This window comes from Phaseolus vulgaris, chromosome 11 (genome assembly GCF_051622355.1).
Source record: "Phaseolus vulgaris cultivar YP4 chromosome 11, ASM5162235v1, whole genome shotgun sequence".
NCBI classification, from domain to species: domain Eukaryota; kingdom Viridiplantae; phylum Streptophyta; class Magnoliopsida; order Fabales; family Fabaceae; genus Phaseolus; species Phaseolus vulgaris.
In genome coordinates this window covers 30,399,012-30,416,088 of record NC_143508.1, presented here as the reverse complement: position 1 = coordinate 30,416,088, position 17,077 = coordinate 30,399,012, and the positions used below count along the sequence as shown (strand labels likewise).

General features: G+C 32.6%; 1 protein-coding gene across 2 annotated transcripts; it reads left to right on the top strand.

Moving 5' to 3' along the window:
- Window positions 1-7,927: 7,927 nt before the first annotated feature.
- On the top strand, window positions 7,928-16,742 carry LOC137821268 (vesicle docking protein). Of its 2 annotated transcripts, XM_068625789.2 has the most exons (8): window positions 7,960-8,291; window positions 9,719-9,862; window positions 11,652-11,801; window positions 13,208-13,696; window positions 14,177-15,706; window positions 15,829-15,897; window positions 16,302-16,449; window positions 16,562-16,742. In XM_068625789.2, exons 1-7 carry the CDS (start codon window positions 8,244-8,246, stop codon window positions 16,428-16,430), a joined length of 2,559 nt encoding a protein of 852 aa, XP_068481890.1. In that variant the 5' UTR covers window positions 7,960-8,243; the 3' UTR covers window positions 16,431-16,449; window positions 16,562-16,742. The 2 variants fall into 2 exon arrangements, with proteins under 2 accessions (XP_068481881.1, XP_068481890.1); XM_068625780.2 differs by having other exon boundaries at window positions 7,928-8,291; window positions 16,302-16,742.
- The last annotated feature ends 335 nt before the right edge of the window (window positions 16,743-17,077 follow it).

The following is a 17,077-nucleotide window of genomic DNA, read 5'->3' as shown; positions in this document are numbered from 1 at the left end:
CAATATATTAGGTTTCATATAGCATAAATAGGGGCATACTTAGTAAATTGGGCTTTTGCCAAGCCCACCTTTCATGACATGTGCACCTAGATTTAAGGTTTCTTTGACCTACCTTCTAGAAGGTTTCTCACAGATGACACCCCTACCCCTCTCACTCTTGTTCCCCAAGTCACTCTCTTTTATATAAAGGGTGTCTTGCCTCATGTATTTACACATTGAATTTTGAATAGAAAAGAAACTTTGTAAGTGTTTTGAGTGAGTTTTGAATGCTCCCTTTTGTGGGTCTTATCTTGGGTGTTTGTGCACTTCAAGTGGCGACTCTTCACCACTCATCTTGGAGTCTCCCACCACTCCAAGTGGCGTGACTACCATCATCATCCATAAGCTTCCTCTATCTCTCTATCTCTTCCTTCCTTGCGCCATTTCCATTCCTCTTATATTCTTGTGTTCTTCTTTTCCTTATTGGTTTTTCCATCTTATTGATTTCCATTATATGCTTTAATTTCGCACCTCTTCATCATCATCACCATATAATTTTGTTTTCTCTTTTTCCTCTAGAAGTGAACATTCACACTTACTTAACCACTTGGTTAAGTTCGTGTTCAGTGAGAATCTTCTTTGGGTTTCTCACCATATTCTGCTTAAAAATAAAAAAACCATAAACAAAGTGCAACCCATAAAATTTACAATCTTAAAATCAACTGACATCAATCACCAAATAACTATGGAGGTTTATGGGTTTGGGTATGAGCTTACAAGGTGCAAGGGTCAAGGAAGAGGATAGGATAACTTCCTTGATTTTCTAAAAATGCAATTAGCATCGTAGAAGAGAGATTTGGATAAATGTGCTAAGAATTTCAGAAACAAAATTTCATATAACAATCAAGTTTACTTTTAACAAGAAATGAGTCTCTTATTTATTGACTAAGGAGACTCCTGAGATGACTTTTGAGTAAATACTCTCCATTCTTAGCATGCCATGTGGCAATTCTAAGTGCAATAAACTCTCCACTTATGAGTTGACAAATGGCATCAAGTGATTGGAAAGTTTTTTTGCATGAGGCGCCTTGTTTAGTCTTTAGGAGAAGCTTGAAGAGTCATTCTATGCACTGAGGAGGCACCTAAGGAAGTCTTGTTTGGAGAGAAAGATATTCATATTCTAAAGTTGTCTTAAAAATACAAAGTCATAAAATATTATTCTACTATTTACATTTTATATAAAACTAAGGCAGATATTATCTTCTGTATTATTTCAAGTTGATCATCTGCTCTTAGTTGATAAGAATGGTGACTTTAACAAGGATGGTCCTCTATCATATGGTTTAGTAGACGATTGTTAACTAGACAATCTGATAGTTGCACTTAGTTTTCATACTTCACAAATTCATTTGTGTTTTATTTGTTGCTTTACATTTAAATTGTAGTTTTAATTCGCTTTTACATTCATATATTATTACACTGTCTAATATAATTTTATTTTAATTGTCTAGTATATACTTTGTTTTTATTTCAATACAATAATTTCTTTGTCTCTGTCATTTTAATTCCACTTTTTGATTTACATTAGTTTTCAATTCCATTTTTACAGTTTTCATTTCATTCTTTTACTCAATTCTAGTTAACTTAACTTTCTATATTTCATTTTTTCATTTACTCTGTTTTCTGTTTCCATTTCCTTAAACCAAATTACCACACCCTGCACCACAAATCACACAGAGAGCAAGGAGAAGCAACACTCTCACCACCAAACCGAGACAATGTTGCAAACATGATATGATTCCAATAGCAAAGAAGAGAAAGATTCTTGACCTTCTTAGGAATCAACTTGAGTTGGACAATAGTTAGGCACTTTTTCTTAGAATTGGATCAATGTTCTAAGTCAAGAACTCACCAAAACTAGCACCAATTCCAAACTCATATGGAAGCTCCAAGTATAGTCAAATTGAACCGAACAAAAAGGAACAAAAGCTAAGCAAACTGAACTAGGATGCTGGAAATTAAAATGTACCGAACCAAAAGCTGGAAAATGAAGAAGAAAGATGAAGAACAGCAAGGAACACAAAAGAACCAAAGCAACACAATTAAAATCTGAAAATGCCGAACCAAAAACAACAAGGAAACAAAAGCTCAAAACATGAATTTCAAAAGAGAAGGAAGGAAGGAGAGGAGAAAGCTCATGAAGATGGATGTATGGTTGAATGATCACGCCACTAGAAGGATGGATGCTCCTAGATGAGTGTGCAAGCCGCCACTTGAGGTAACCATGGAACCATCAAGATAAGACTAGAGAAGAAGGCTCAAAGCTCTCCAATGCTCTCTCAAAATTTGAGTATAGTTTCTCTAATTAAAATTCAAATCTGAATTGTACAAGCTAAGCACCTTTATTTATAGCCTAGAGGTGCTGAAAAATAGGTGGGAAAATTCAAATAAACTCATTTGAAATTCCCACCAAAAACAAGTCACATGGGAGGTGTGACCTTTTTCTACTGTGACACCTCCTAAAAACTAAACCTACACCACTCTCCTAAGTCACATGGACAATGTGACTTTATTTTACATTTTCACACTCCTTTATTTAATAACCACACCTCCTAAAACTATACAAGAGTATTTCAAAGCTTGGTCTTGCCCCTCATGGGATGGACTTGGGCTCTTTGGGCTTTGGCCTTCTTGGGCTTGGGCTTGGGCCTCATCTTTATTTTATGTCTTCTTTTAATTTTGAGAAGACTAGAAGGAAGAACTTCAAATGTGAGGGTGGATGTCCTCTTCCTCCATTAATAAAAGCCTCCTTTATTTGATTCTCATCAAAACTAGTCCATATATTGTCGGAGAGGCTCAATTTCTCCTAATTTTATGCAATACAACATCGTAGAATTAGCCATCATTGGTTGACTAACAATAAATCATGCTATGAACTTTGTAGAAAGTGTCTTGAATAATCCATTGAGTTTCATGGTAACTTATAATACCACTGCAAAATTGGTCCTTTTAGCATGCATGAGAAAATTCTACAATGAATACAACAAATAATTAGGTCATAAAAAAAGGTATTGGTTCAAGTCATATAAACCTTTAAGTGTTCATCTAGATCAAATGATTTGTCACATATCTCGGTGTTCAGGTACTTACATTTGGGGAGAAGGTTGACCATGATCTCATGAGTGAAAGGAATATATAGAATTGTTTTTGCGTAAAACTACTTGTTGTTGCTTGGATTCATTTCTTTGGATGATCACTTACGTGGATTGTTTGATATGCTTGATAGTATGTTTTTGGGTGTGGGTTTCTTCTCAGACCCACGATTCGGGGACATGCTTAAAGTGTTGAGGACCATGGGTTTGTTGATTATCCTCAATATCACGTGGTTGTTTTTCATGAACCAATTAGTCTAGTTGGTCATTCAGAACTTGAAGTTTACTGTGCTATTGTTGAAAGTCAACATATGTTGTTACCATACAAGCTCAAGTCTTTTGAAGTTTAATTTAGATATGAAGTTTAATTTAGATATTCTATTCACTCTATTGTTGCTTGATTGTAATCCAATTTTGTGTTATTTCATTGTTTTTTGAAATAGACTTTCCATGTGTTTTGAGACTATTAATTATGTTTGTAATTTCACCACTTGAAAAAATAGATGATATTCTAATTTCTATTAAGAATAAAAAATGGGAGTAACAATCAATATACTTTTAATGTCAAATCAGAATAACTACAACAGAAATATTGAACTTTTTGAAAATATTTACTCGGGCTCATAATAAATTCAAAATACTCTTAGTGGAAGGTAGATTATCATTGGATGGAAAGAACCAAATACTAGTGGACTTTCTAAGGAAGTTGGACATTTGTTGTTATATCAAATACTAGATAAAAGTTCATACGTAAAAACATTGTCCAAGTAAAACTTAAAAAATAAATGTGTAAAAGCAATTTTTTATGTAAATACTTCAGCAACTAATACTTGTATTTATAGAATTTTGAATTTCTATGAATAATATTAAAATATATATATATATATATATAGTATTGGAGGTATTGAGTATTAATATATTAAGTTTGGAATAAATAACTTAGTATTGTACCAACCAGTCCTTGGGCGTCGTTGACCACTAGTAATGTTGGAGGCACGTAAGCGGGGTCCCACGAGCAGCGTGGGTCAGTGTCTCGCGAGGCACGTACGCTAAGGAACCGAAGAGTGGTCAGACATCGGTCACCAGGATGTACCGACGTACAACTAAGCAGTATGGAGAGGTCGGACATCGGGGACTCGAAACAGTAGAGTTGGGCCACGAGAGGTGGATCCCAGACTACATACCAGTTATCAGTAAGGGAGAAGTCTAGGTCACGAGAGTCCATGCGTGTGGGGTGGATGACGCGATCAGGCGTAACACAAGTATAGATCCACTGGAAAAGATACGACCTGTGAGGGTCACGTTCCAGGGGTGAGCTGCATTCATGACACGTGAACAGCTAGGGCGCTCCCAAGACGGGTGACCCCAGAGATCAGGTGCACGAGGAGGCATCCAAGTGGTCATCCCATCAGAGGTTACACTCCAGTTAGGAAACCCCACGCGCTAGGTTATCCTAAGAGTGGGTAACTGCGGCGTTGGGGCCCACCCCCTCAGGAAGCTTATTTTGGGTAATGGAAATAGTGGAAACCCTAGGCTATATAAAGGGAAGTAACAAACTTAGTAAGGTACGCTATTCATTTGCGCTGCTTAACACACACAGTTATAGTCTTACGTTAAACAGTTTTGGTGTTTCCTAGCCCTAAGATTGACTTGAGCGTCGGAGTGCAAACGACCTCTAGGGCGCCCTTTTGTCTTTGTGTTTCAGGTGTTCCAAAGGAAAGCACGACTGGACGTAGGGATTCTTGGGCGTGAGACTGTCGTAGACGCACGAAGGTGTTTTTGGTCAACCGGCAGGAACAAGTATGATATTATGAATGTTTCTCGTATCCAAATATACTAAAGATAAGCAGATATCATTAATAATGAGAAATACATTTAAAATATAAATATTGTAATGGGTTTTGAAAACTAAAGTTACAAGACATTATATCTAAGTATTTGTATACTTGAGTTGAGAGAGGTGAAAGCTAGACGAGAGCAACTTTGTAGCAGTAAAAGGGGGCTCAATTCCGTATCTAACACCATTTACACTTTTATTTCCCCATCTAGCACCCTTATGTTTTTATTTCCCTATCTAGCACCCTTTTGTTTTTATTTCCCTATCTAACACCCTTTTATTTTTTATTTCCCTATCTAACACCATTTCAAAAATAAATAAATAAATAATAAATTATTATATTTTTGATAATTTTAATTTTGAATGCATTAAAAAATAAATATTTTTAATGTTTAAAATAGTTAGAAATATAATTAATGAATAAAGAAATGAGTTTTTACAAAATAAAAATAAATTAGTAATAAATTAAAAATGTTTAATTTAAACTTTTTTCATTTTATGATCAACATATATAAATAAGTGTATTAAAAATGTTTAGTTTAAAAATGAATGATCATCTTTCATTTATATATTACAAACTTTTGATATATAAATAAGTATATTAAAAATATTTAGTTTAAAAATAAATTATCATCTTTCATTTATTTTTCTTTTTATGATCAACATATACTTATTTATATATGTTGATCATTCATTTAATATTTTCTTCAATGGTACATTAAATAGTTTGTGCGAAATGAAACATAATTAATGACGAGAAGTGCACAATCCAGTAATATTGGGACAAGTTTATTTTTGTGTGAGGGCCTTTGACAATATAAACATTTGTTTGTTCGATCATGTTGTTCTCTTATGTCCATATCAGTCCTTATTCACTTGACTTAGTCCTCCCCTTTGAGATTATTTTCATGTCGGGATTTGGGCATAGTATTTGACCAGTGTATGCAGGTCAATACTCTTCATTTCTGAGTTCCATCAAATAGTCTTTTGTAACATGAAAGACCTGTTGCAATATTACTGTTTTTATTTTCTATATTTATTTATTTTTACATTTTTTCTTCTTCTCATTTTTAAGCATTAAGTGTAGTAATTGCATTAGTTTTTTTTTAGGATTTTGCATTTAGGGAGACACTTCAATATTATTTGTGTGTCCAATATTAATGAATACTAATTGACTTTGATTTTTTTATAATTATGTTATGTATTTTTTACTTGAAATTAACATGATTACATCATCAATAATAATAAAATACTAATTTATGTTTATAGATTCAACTTTTATGTTGTTGTAGAGTTTAATTTTTTATTTTCTTCATTCTTAAAAAAATGTTTATACTAAACATTTTTAATTTATTACTTATTTATTTTTATTTTGTAAAAACTCATTTCTTTATTCATTAATTATATTTCTGATTATTTTAAACATTAAAAATATTTATTTTTTAATGCATTCAAAATTAAAATTATCAAAAAAAAATTATGATTTATTTATTTATTTTTGAAATGGTGTTAGATAGAGAAATAAAAAATAAAAGGGTGCTAGATAGAGAAATAAAAACAAAAGGGTACTAGATAGGGAAATAAAAACAAAAGGGTGCTAAATGGGGAAATAAAAGTGTAAATGGTGTTAGATAGAGAATTGAGCTGCCAAAAGGGAAAAATAATTTATTTTTTTTATAAAAAAACCTTTTTAAAACTAGAATTTAGACGCATTTTGTTTATCGAAATTGAGTTAAAATAAATTTTAAATTGATTTAAAAGCCAAATCAAATCTTTTTTAACTGAATAAATATTCCAATTTTAAGTTTGTAGACTAAATGCTAAAAACTTACTACCACTTTAGAGAAGGAATACACTTTCTTTTGTAAGTTAGTATATTTTTTTTAATAAAAATACAAATAAGCTTTTAATTGCTTATAATTAATTTTAGACAAGTATAATATGCATTTTAACACTTTAAAAAACGAAATGAATTTTTTAAACATATGAAATTTACTTAAATGAAATGAATGTTTTAAACATATGATAATTTCTTAAATTTGAGATAATATAATACATGTTTATTGTATAAAAGATATTTAAATTTGAGCTTAAATGCACATTTTGGCCTTTATAGTTTATAAATGTTCAGTTTTTATTTTTATAAAAAATCTAATTACATATTTAAAAATAAAATATTAAGTAAATAACTATTTTAGCTTTTGAAAGTCTAAAATAATATCAACCTATTCCTTCAAATTGAGAAAATTCCAAGTATCATAGAAACTTTAGTTGTTTTATATACATTCTTAAATTTAATCACATATTGTTTAATTTCTATACACACACAAATCATTTTATTTTTTGAGTTTTACACAAAAGTTATTTTTATATTTTCTCAAGTTAAAAATAAGTAAAAATTGAGTTTGATGGACTAAAATATACTGAATTTCAACAAATTCAATACAATATATAGTAAAATATAGTTACCTTATAGAAACATTTCAAGCTTCTACTTTTTTTTTAATTATATTTTAAAATTATAACATTTGAACTTTGAAATTATAATTATATTAAGTATATAATAATAATGTAAAAAAAAGCTATCACTCACTTACTAAAAGTAATAATATAGTGTTTCACTCTTTTAATATTATTTTTATTCAATTTTTAAATTATATATTAAATATAAAAAAATACTTTTATATAAATAAATATATAAAGTTAAAATTATTATGAATATTAAATTTGAACTCATTAAAATAATACATAATAACTTAATAAAACTAACTTAATATATATATATATGTGTGTGTGTTTTTTATATAAAATTAAATAAACCTCGACTATATTTGAGTTTTATAGTATTATAAAAAGAATGTATTAATATTACAATTTTATATTACTTTCTGGATTAAAATTAACTTTATCTTTTGTAAACTGTAATCTTTTAAATACTTTACCACAAAATTATTAAAATTATAATAACTGGAAAAAACTGAAAATAAAAATAAAAATAAGAGTGGGTGAACAGAGGTAAAGCAGAGGGAAGAAATCACTGGAAGAGTGAAGGGACAGTAAGATCTGCCTCTAATCCCAATTTCTGATTACAAAACGCTCCAAAATTTCTTAAACCCTGCAAACGTGATTTTCTCCAAACGTGATTTGTTCCAAACGAATGAAGTTTTAGCTCAATTGAACGCTCAGTGGTTTGGGATTGCGGGTTGGCGTTGGAAGAGGATCACGTTCGGAAGAGGATCACGTTCAGCTGTATGAGCGGATAAAAAGATTGAAAAATGGCCACAGTTGATATTATCAAATCCTGCATCGATTCTATTAGACAGGTAGCACTGACCTTCTAAGTAGAATAAGTTCAGTTTTATGTCTGTTTATGCATTTGCGGAATGATTCCCGTAGGGCTCTGCAATGATTATGATCTTAATATTCTTAATTTCGAAAAATTAAGAACCAATTGGATGTAACTTGTATGTAGAATAAAGGAATATTGAAATGCATGTTTTGATGTATGTATGGTTCTTCGGGTAAAGTTTTATGTAATTTATTTGCCAAATTAAACAGTGGGAGGGATTAGACGGATGTATCTTGGTCTATATTAGTGCCCTTGGACACCTAGATTAAACTTGAGCAACCAGTTTTAGATTTAGATGAAGAGCTAGGAACCAGGTTCGGTTTAATGTGATTTAAGAGGTTTTTTTGGCACTCAGAGTTATGGTATGAATTTGGGAGTAAGGTTTTCAATTGCCTATGTGGTTTTGTTGCTATCTTCGATATTGTGGGAAATTGTAGACACTGTTGTGGTTTGAGATTTTTTTCAGATTGTACATAATACCCCTCCTTTCTTGTCCCTACTGTAAGGCTCCTAATTGTTTGATAAACATTACACTTATATCTCTTATACATTACACTAGCTTTTCTTAATTGTTTGAAAAACATTACATCATGGTAGTTGTAAATGTTATAAAATTTGGGGTGTTGTGTACAATTTTAAAGAAAGATTAGGGAGTATCACGGTAATTCACTGCTTTTAAAACCTTTTTTTGGGAGCTGTATCAGTGGATCCTTGTTACGAACCCAAAAACAAGCAACCAAAGATACGCCAAGAACACAAAGAAATACTGAATAACCTCTGTTTATTTCTACACCACTGTATAATTAGAACATTCACAAAGGAAACAATTATTCCTTTCACACACGACTTCTCCTGTCAACAAAACTGTAATAAAAAAATCATCCCCCTTCCCTAAACTGGTTGATCTTTATTTAAAGACCAACCCTAACCAACTAACTAACCACTCCCTTAACCTTTATTTTTTACATTTCTCCTATAATACACCTTCCATGTCTTTTCCTTATTTTCTGTCCTAACAATCCTCCATTAGTGAGAACATTTATCCCAAAAGGCAATAAGTTGTCACAGAACTAATTCTAATATTGAGGTTGGAAGAAATGATCTTGGGTATGTTTGTATACTTCCAGGGAAGATAGCCTTTAGAATGCGTTACTGCTGTGTTTCATCCAAATCTATATTTATTTTCTTAATTTTGTGCTTGTGATGGAGTAGCTCATTGTTTTCTTCTCGTTTACATTAAGTAAAGTTAGTCAATTGTAGATTTGTGGCCAATATTGTTGCCCCTAAGCATCTTATACTGCACTTGTGAATTTGAATTTTCTTCTGAAAATATACAACTCTAATCATGTGATCCTTTTCCTTTCATTTTTTCATTAATATTAGTTGTGCTCTTTTTTCCAGATATCAGAGCATATTCAAGATTCTACTGTTTATTTAGATGCCGGATCTACAGAAAGTTTCCAATTTTTGGGGGCATATCCAATACTTCTTGAACTTGGAGCACGGGCTATTTGTAGTTTGGAAAACATGTGTGCACTTGATGTTGTAAGTGCTGGTTTCATATTAGATTGTTGCCCTTGTTGTCTTTCTATGCTTTCAGTAAGCTTACCAAGATTTGATTATTGATTGATTTGATTACTATAAAATTTAAGGATATTACTATTTTTCTGTTTTGGAAAATATTACATCACAGGCTATGAAATCGAATGAATAATTGTTGGTGATCCGAGTTTGGTTTTTCACTTAACGAATACATCCCTCTGGCCAAAGTTTGTAGCCCATTAATTACTATGTTATATCAGTTAATGGAGATAGGGCATGTATCAGCTTTAGACAAGTTTGAGTGTAGTTATATTATGAATATCTATAATTCACCTAGTAATAATTACCAATATGCGTGATGTTTAGAATCTTGATTTGAATTTTTATATACAGAAGAACTGGAAATATTTTTCAAATAATAATTCTGAATTCCTTTATTTAAATATTAAGATAGCTGTTTCTCACTGAGTTGTCAATAAAATCGTCCAAGGCTTTCTCTTTGTTATAGGGAACATGTTAATATACATTGTCATTTGTAAATATTGTATTCCTTCTTTTCACGGGTCTGAGTCCTTTTGAGATGGAATAATCTGAATGGGTCTAGTGCTTGAATAATAGGAATTGATTTTATTCTGTTTTTAGTGGATGGATTATTCTTACTCATGCATGCCTATCATGTATTCCCTTTCATTTCCTTTCCCTTACTTAATACTTGTGGGAGTGACACAAAGGATAGAGAAACTTTTGAAGTTTTTCCTCTGGTCTTGCATAGCCAAGCAAAGTAGCAGAGGAAATTCATCATTTGAAGGTTTATTGCAAACCTCAGATTGAAGAGTGGATTGAGTTGTCTTGATAATCTAATATGCAGAAGCATGGCTTTGGCAGTTCATTTGTTATCGTGTATCTGTGTGGAGACAAATGCCTGTATGTTCAGTGGTGTCTCTGTACCCATAAAACTATTATGGGTGACATTGTATTCGTGGGCACTTGGGTGCTTATTTCACGGTTGCTTTGAGGATAATGATATACAATGAGATTGAATTTAAGGCTTTGAGCTATGATTCCTTATACCACCCAAGATTACTCTCTCTACTCATATGCAGAGGAATGGAGGGGGTGACCGGGTGGGGCAATGGTCACCTTCATTTATTTATTTTCATTTAAATGATTATAAAGATTATTTTGTGATCACCCTAACACACACTATTTATCTAATCTGTTTCTTGTATTATATTGTTTTTGTACACAATAGTCAATACATTTATGTGTTTTATTCACAAAAAAATATTTTTATATATTAAATTCCTGCATATGTTATGCATGTGAAAATTTAAATTTTCTTTTACTAGTGTTTTTTGTTTTTGACCAACCTTGAGACAAAGTTCTAGGTCCAACTCTGGTTATCTTTTCCTCTTGAAATTAACACAAATCTTGTTTGAACATAAAGTTGTGTTTTTAATGTTTGCAAATAATGATGTTATAGAATTGAATAATTCTTAATCCTCCTCCTACCTTTTATGGCAAGTATTGGATGAAAAGTAAATGTATTTAATGTCTGGGAAATATAAATACTTACTGTAAAAGAGAGTAGGAGCATTTGTAGGAGGATATAGAATTCCCTTATAGAATTTGTTCTTTAGCCATTCCATCCTTTTTCTTAGTAAACTTATCCTTGATGCTGTATGGAACCAGGTATAGATATTCTTTCATCTGCTGGCTCAGAATTCTGTATGCTCCAGAATTGTTTGTACTATGTATCATGATCTACTTTTATTAATGTTTCCTTGTTTAGGTTGTTGATTGGAACTCAAATTCTGATCCTGCGAGGAAACTTGTGGTTATCACATCAAGTCTACTAAGTGATGCTCACCGGTATATTTTACGTTGCCTGACCACACATCAAGTTGTTCGTCAATGCATTATATTTACATCTATCTCAGAGGTGCTTATCTGCAATTACATCTTTTTTTTCCTTTTTCTATTTCCCTCCTTGGCCCCCTTTTTATTTATACATATATTACCATTCTATGTTTCATACATTTAATGTTGTGTGCTTACCTATCCATTAAAAGATATGCTTTTTTACCCATAGATTTGGATGTTGATTCAATTTTTATTCTTAGATGCCTGAAATAATGGTTTAGCTGCTATCTACTTAAAAGGCTTCCTACACATTTTTATTGTAATAATTTGACACAGATGAAAACATGGTCTTTTCTCAGAAAGAGGTTAGTTTTATGAGTGATTTAGAAATGGAGCTTGATCGTCTTTATTATTATTGTCATTATTATTACTATTTTAATTATTATTCTCTTTTGTGTTAAGCGTTGGCATTTTGGTGACATTTTTATTACTCCCTTTTTTTCCTGTTTCTTGCAATAGTAAAATAAGCTATCAATTTTTTAATAATGAGTTATGGTTGCACCTTAATCCTTCTATTTTTCATTAGCATGCAAACCCTAGTATTACATGAGTAGTTGGAAAATTGCTATCCCAATGAAAGACTGATAGTATTAGTGGTGGTCTTAGGGCTTGATTGGACACTCTTCTCCACTAGAATTTCTAGGAGGGAAAAGTAAGAAACTTCCGTTTTTCATTAGCATGCAAACCCTAGTATTACATGAGTAGTTGGCAAGTTGCTATCCCAATGAAAGATTGATAGTATTAGTGGTGGTCTTAGGGCTTGTTTAGACAAACTTCTCCACTAGAATTTCTAGGAGGGAAAAGTAAGAAGAAGAAATTAAACGAGTTTCTCCATAAGTTAAAATTAGCTTATGCACAAGTTAAAAAATAAAAATTTAGAAAAATCATGAGAGAATTTCTAAAAATTAGTTTATGCATAAGTTGATTTTAACTTCTGAGGAAGTTTATTTAATTTTCTTCTCCTAGAAGTCCTTATGGAGAAGTTTGTGCAACAAACAAACCCTTAACCCTAAACCCTAATGTTGGTTTCCAAAATGTAAAAAAAGATTGTTGTAGTAGAAGTAGAAACAGATATTATCATCTATTGGAAATAGTTTGGGCTGTCTCTAGTTAATTTAGACATATAAATTGTCTTGGGAATAAATCAAAAAGTCAAAAGCAGATGAGGTAATTTATTAAATTAGCAATAATGTCATTAGTTCTCTTAAAATTTTGTCAATCTGGACGGTTGGTTATTTTTGCTAGAGTAAAGGGATGAACTCATTATTTATCACCAATAATCAACACAAGGATCAAATTACTTTATCCATTAATGATATTTTGGTAGCTAGTTTATAGTATTGGTTCCAATACCTGTTTCCTACATGATTTCCTTTCTTTTTATCCTTTTGTTTTTTAATTTTCCAATACTGATAAAAAATGCAGACAGCACACTCAGCATTTCCTGATTCACCTCTGGGACCAGATGCATATCATGAATATGAATCCTTACTGGTTCAAGATTATGAAGAACTAGTTAAGAAATCACGGACAAAACCTGGACAGGGAAAGCTTCACGTTGAAGATGGAGGACGTTCAGGGTTTCCTTCCAGTGTAGAGGATGTTCTTAATCTTGAAGCTAGTCCAAGTGGAAGAGATTTTTATGAGAACAATCCATTAGATTACGTTGAACAATCAGTGCTGAAATTGGTTGTTTCTGTTTATCATTTTCCCATGATTTTATGTCCCATTTCACCACGAGTATTTGTTCTACCATCAGAAGGGTTGGTATCTGAAGCACAGTTATCAACTAAGCATGAAGATTCCATTAGTCTTGGTTTGCCTCCGTTAAGTACTGGTATTCTCTCTGATGCTGACGATGTGCCTCCAGGGGCTACTCTTACGGCACACTTTCTCTACCATTTGGCTGCTAAGGTAACAAGTTATAAGCATTCTTTAACTGAAATGTGTGCATACTTCTGTTGACTTTATTTTAAGATTTTTGTTTTTAATTTCTCAGGATTCTTGTATTTTGTACTTCATATACTTAAATGCTGGGTACAATCTTCAACATTATAATAGGTCCGTGATAGAGCTGCTCCATGAAACATTATACATTTTTACTAGGATACTCATACTTCCATTTTGAAAAAGATTACTTCAATAAAAACTTTCTTGTAAGAGTGTTTCTCATTAAATAGATCTTGCTCTGAATCTTTTTCAAAAACTTGGCATTTAATAGAACACAATATTATGGTTTGATTCATGTAGCCAGCCCCATTTAAGGGTGAAAAGGGCTTTGCTTTTATTTGAAAGTATATCTGATCTTCCTATAGCTGCAATACCTTTTGTTTTGCTTCTTGTTTCTCCTTTAATTTGTTATCTTGACCATTAATTCTCTTGGTTATGATATAGATGGACTTGAAAATGGAAATTTTCTCCCTTGGTGATATGTCAAAATCTGTGGGAAAAGTTTTGACAGACATGTCAAGTCTTTATGACGTAGGCCGCCGTAAACGATCAGCAGGGCTGTTACTCATTGATCGTACACTTGATGTTCTCACTCCTTGCTGCCATGGGGACTCACTTGTTGACCGCATATTTTCTTCTTTGCCCCGTAGAAATAGAACAATTTCTGGTAAAGGTTCAGGAAGCCAATTCAAACTTGGTTCTTTCTACCTGCATCGTGCTCCTTTAGATGTTCAGATACCACTTGCAAGGATCCTCGATGAACAAGATTGGAAAATAGACAATTTTTCTCTTTTAGAAAGCGTTGAGGCTTTTTTGTGTGGGTGGAATTCTGGTAATTCTGATTCTCAGTTGTCTGACTTGATTGACCTTGGCCAGAAAATTCATGACAAGCCTAGTCACACTGATGCAGAGATACTTACTGGGTCCTTTGTCTCTTCTGAAAATTTCCTTGGAATGCCACTTTTGGAAGCTATTCTAGATAGAAGAACGAAAGATGGGGCCTTACTGGTAAAGAAATGGCTACAAGAAACTCTGCGCAGGGAAAATGTTGCCGTGAATGTGAAGTCTCGTCCTGGTGTTGCTACAAAACCGGAGATACGAGCTATGATCAAAGCTTTGTCCAGGAACCAATCCTCTTTGCTAAGGAACAAGGGAATTATCCAATTGGCTTCTGCCACGTTATTTGCCCTTGAAGAATCAAATTATACCCAATGGGATGCATTTAGCAGTGCAGAGAAAATTCTGAGTGTAAGTTCCGGAGAAACAAGTCAAAGTCTTGCCATTCAAATTGGTGATCATATCAACAAGAGTGCTCTTTTGGGATCACGTGTAAATAAAGGGAAAAGGGAGATCTCAAAGGGGTTACTTTCTTTGCAAGATGCTTTGCTGTTGATGATCATTGGATATATATTGGCTGGTGAGAATTTTCCAACATCTAGTGCTGACGGGCCATTTTCTTGGCAAGAGGAACATTTGTTAAAAGAAGCTGTTGTAGACGCGCTTTTTGAAAATCCTTCAGTAGCAAATCTCAAGTTTCTAGATGGACTAAGAGAAGAGCTTGAAACTAATGTTGTTAGCAAGATAAAATCTCAGGGAACTGCTGAAGAATCTTCAGAACTAGATATTGATGATTTTGATGATGATCAATGGGGAAAATGGGGTGACGAAGATGGTGATGATGACAATAAAAATGAACAAGTATATGGTGATGTGCAACTGAAGTTGGAGTTGCGTGATAGGGTGGACAACCTTTTCAAATTTCTTCACAAGTTATCTGACCTGAAAAGAAAGAATATACCATTGAGGGATGGATCGTTGACCATGGAAGCTAATTTTGATGAGGATAGAAAAGGATTGCTTTATAAGCTACTAACAAGAGTGTTGGGCAAGTACGACGTGCCTGGGTTAGAATACCATTCTTCCACTGTCGGACGCCTCTTTAAGAGTGGCTTTGGAAGATTTGGCCTTGGTCAGGTAATTGTGGTCTCTTAACTTATGGTTATGAGGAGCTTGCTTTAGTAATCGAGTTCAAATATTCTAATCATTCTTTTTTTTTACCCTTTTCTCAATTCATCTTGTCAATACGAATACTGCAGGCCAAACCAAGTCTTGCTGATCAAAATGTCATTTTGGTGTTTGTTATTGGGGGCATTAATGGGCTCGAGGTGAAATTCTTGAATACCTTTCTCTCCTCTCTCCCTCTTACTATTCCCCTTATGTCTGTGAATAACAACATGGGCATGGTATTTCCAATTAAAGTTTGAGTAAATAAACTATATATTGACGTTGTATGTATTTTAATCTGATATTCAATTATAATTTGTTGACTTTTACAATAATTACTTTAGGAGTCATACCAACAATGATTTTTTATTAGTTGACATTGTAAAACCTTTTATATTGTCACTGCTTAAAATTTGAAGTTTTTAATGCTATTATACTTTTTTATGAATGATGAGACATTTGTTGTCTTTTTTCTTTATACATAACCCTGTTTAATTTAAAACCTGATCCTTGATTAGTAGGTGGAATTGTAACCTGACAAACTTTTTACTTGTCACTGTCATAGGTGCGTGAGGCTCACGAGGCATTGGCTGAAAGTGGAAGACCTGATATTGAGTTGCTAGTTGGTGGAACAACTCTTCTCACTTCTAATGACATGCTCGATTTACTGCTAGGGGATTCAAGCTGCTTTTAATTCTTTCACCTGTTAAAATGTAGGAGATAGAAATTAAATTGAATTTGGTTTTCCTAAATCCTGTACGTTGTAACTTTTATTATTGTATAGGCAGTTCTATTTGTATTTTCTTCCTTTCCAAATCAAAACAGAGAGAAATCAATAAATTTTGGGTCAAAATTGGCTTTCAAAATACAAGTCACAGTTCAAGAATTTTCATGAGTTGCTGCCATTCAAGGAAGCATGAAATTATATTGCAGAAGGACCAGAATATTAGTGTTCAATGTACTATCAGTACTATTACATCTTCAACAAAATTGAATGTTCTAGACAGTGTCGATCAGCTACATTTTGTTTACTCATTGTTACAGCATAGGACATGACGTGGACACGGTTTGCTACATGGGTTGATTCAGTAAAATAGCTGAATAGACATACAAGTTATGTGTATGAACTTTTAGATTGAGTAATCTACCCAAAAATCCATATTTAAACAATGTTATGAGTTTCTTCTCCTATTTTAAACTAAAAAATGTCTCGCGTAATTTCTAAAGTAAATACTCATGTGGCAAATTATTCCTCTACCTCCATAGATTTCTTCTATAGTGCCATAAACATAAAATTTCTCGTTTTATCATTGTTGGATTCTACAATTTGTATAGTTTTCT

What these genes read in the sequence shown, in the direction of transcription:
- LOC137821268 (XM_068625780.2), top strand. Translation starts at nt 8,244, where the DNA reads ATGGCCACAGTTGATATTATCAAATCCTGCATCGATTCTATTAGACAG. An exon ending in ACATGTGTGCACTTGATGTT is followed by an intron (nt 9,863 to 11,651) that starts GTAAGTGCTGGT and finishes TTCCTTGTTTAG; the next exon opens with GTTGTTGATTGGAACTCAAA. An exon ending in TCTACCATTTGGCTGCTAAG is followed by an intron (nt 13,697 to 14,176) that starts GTAACAAGTTAT and finishes GTTATGATATAG; the next exon opens with ATGGACTTGAAAATGGAAAT.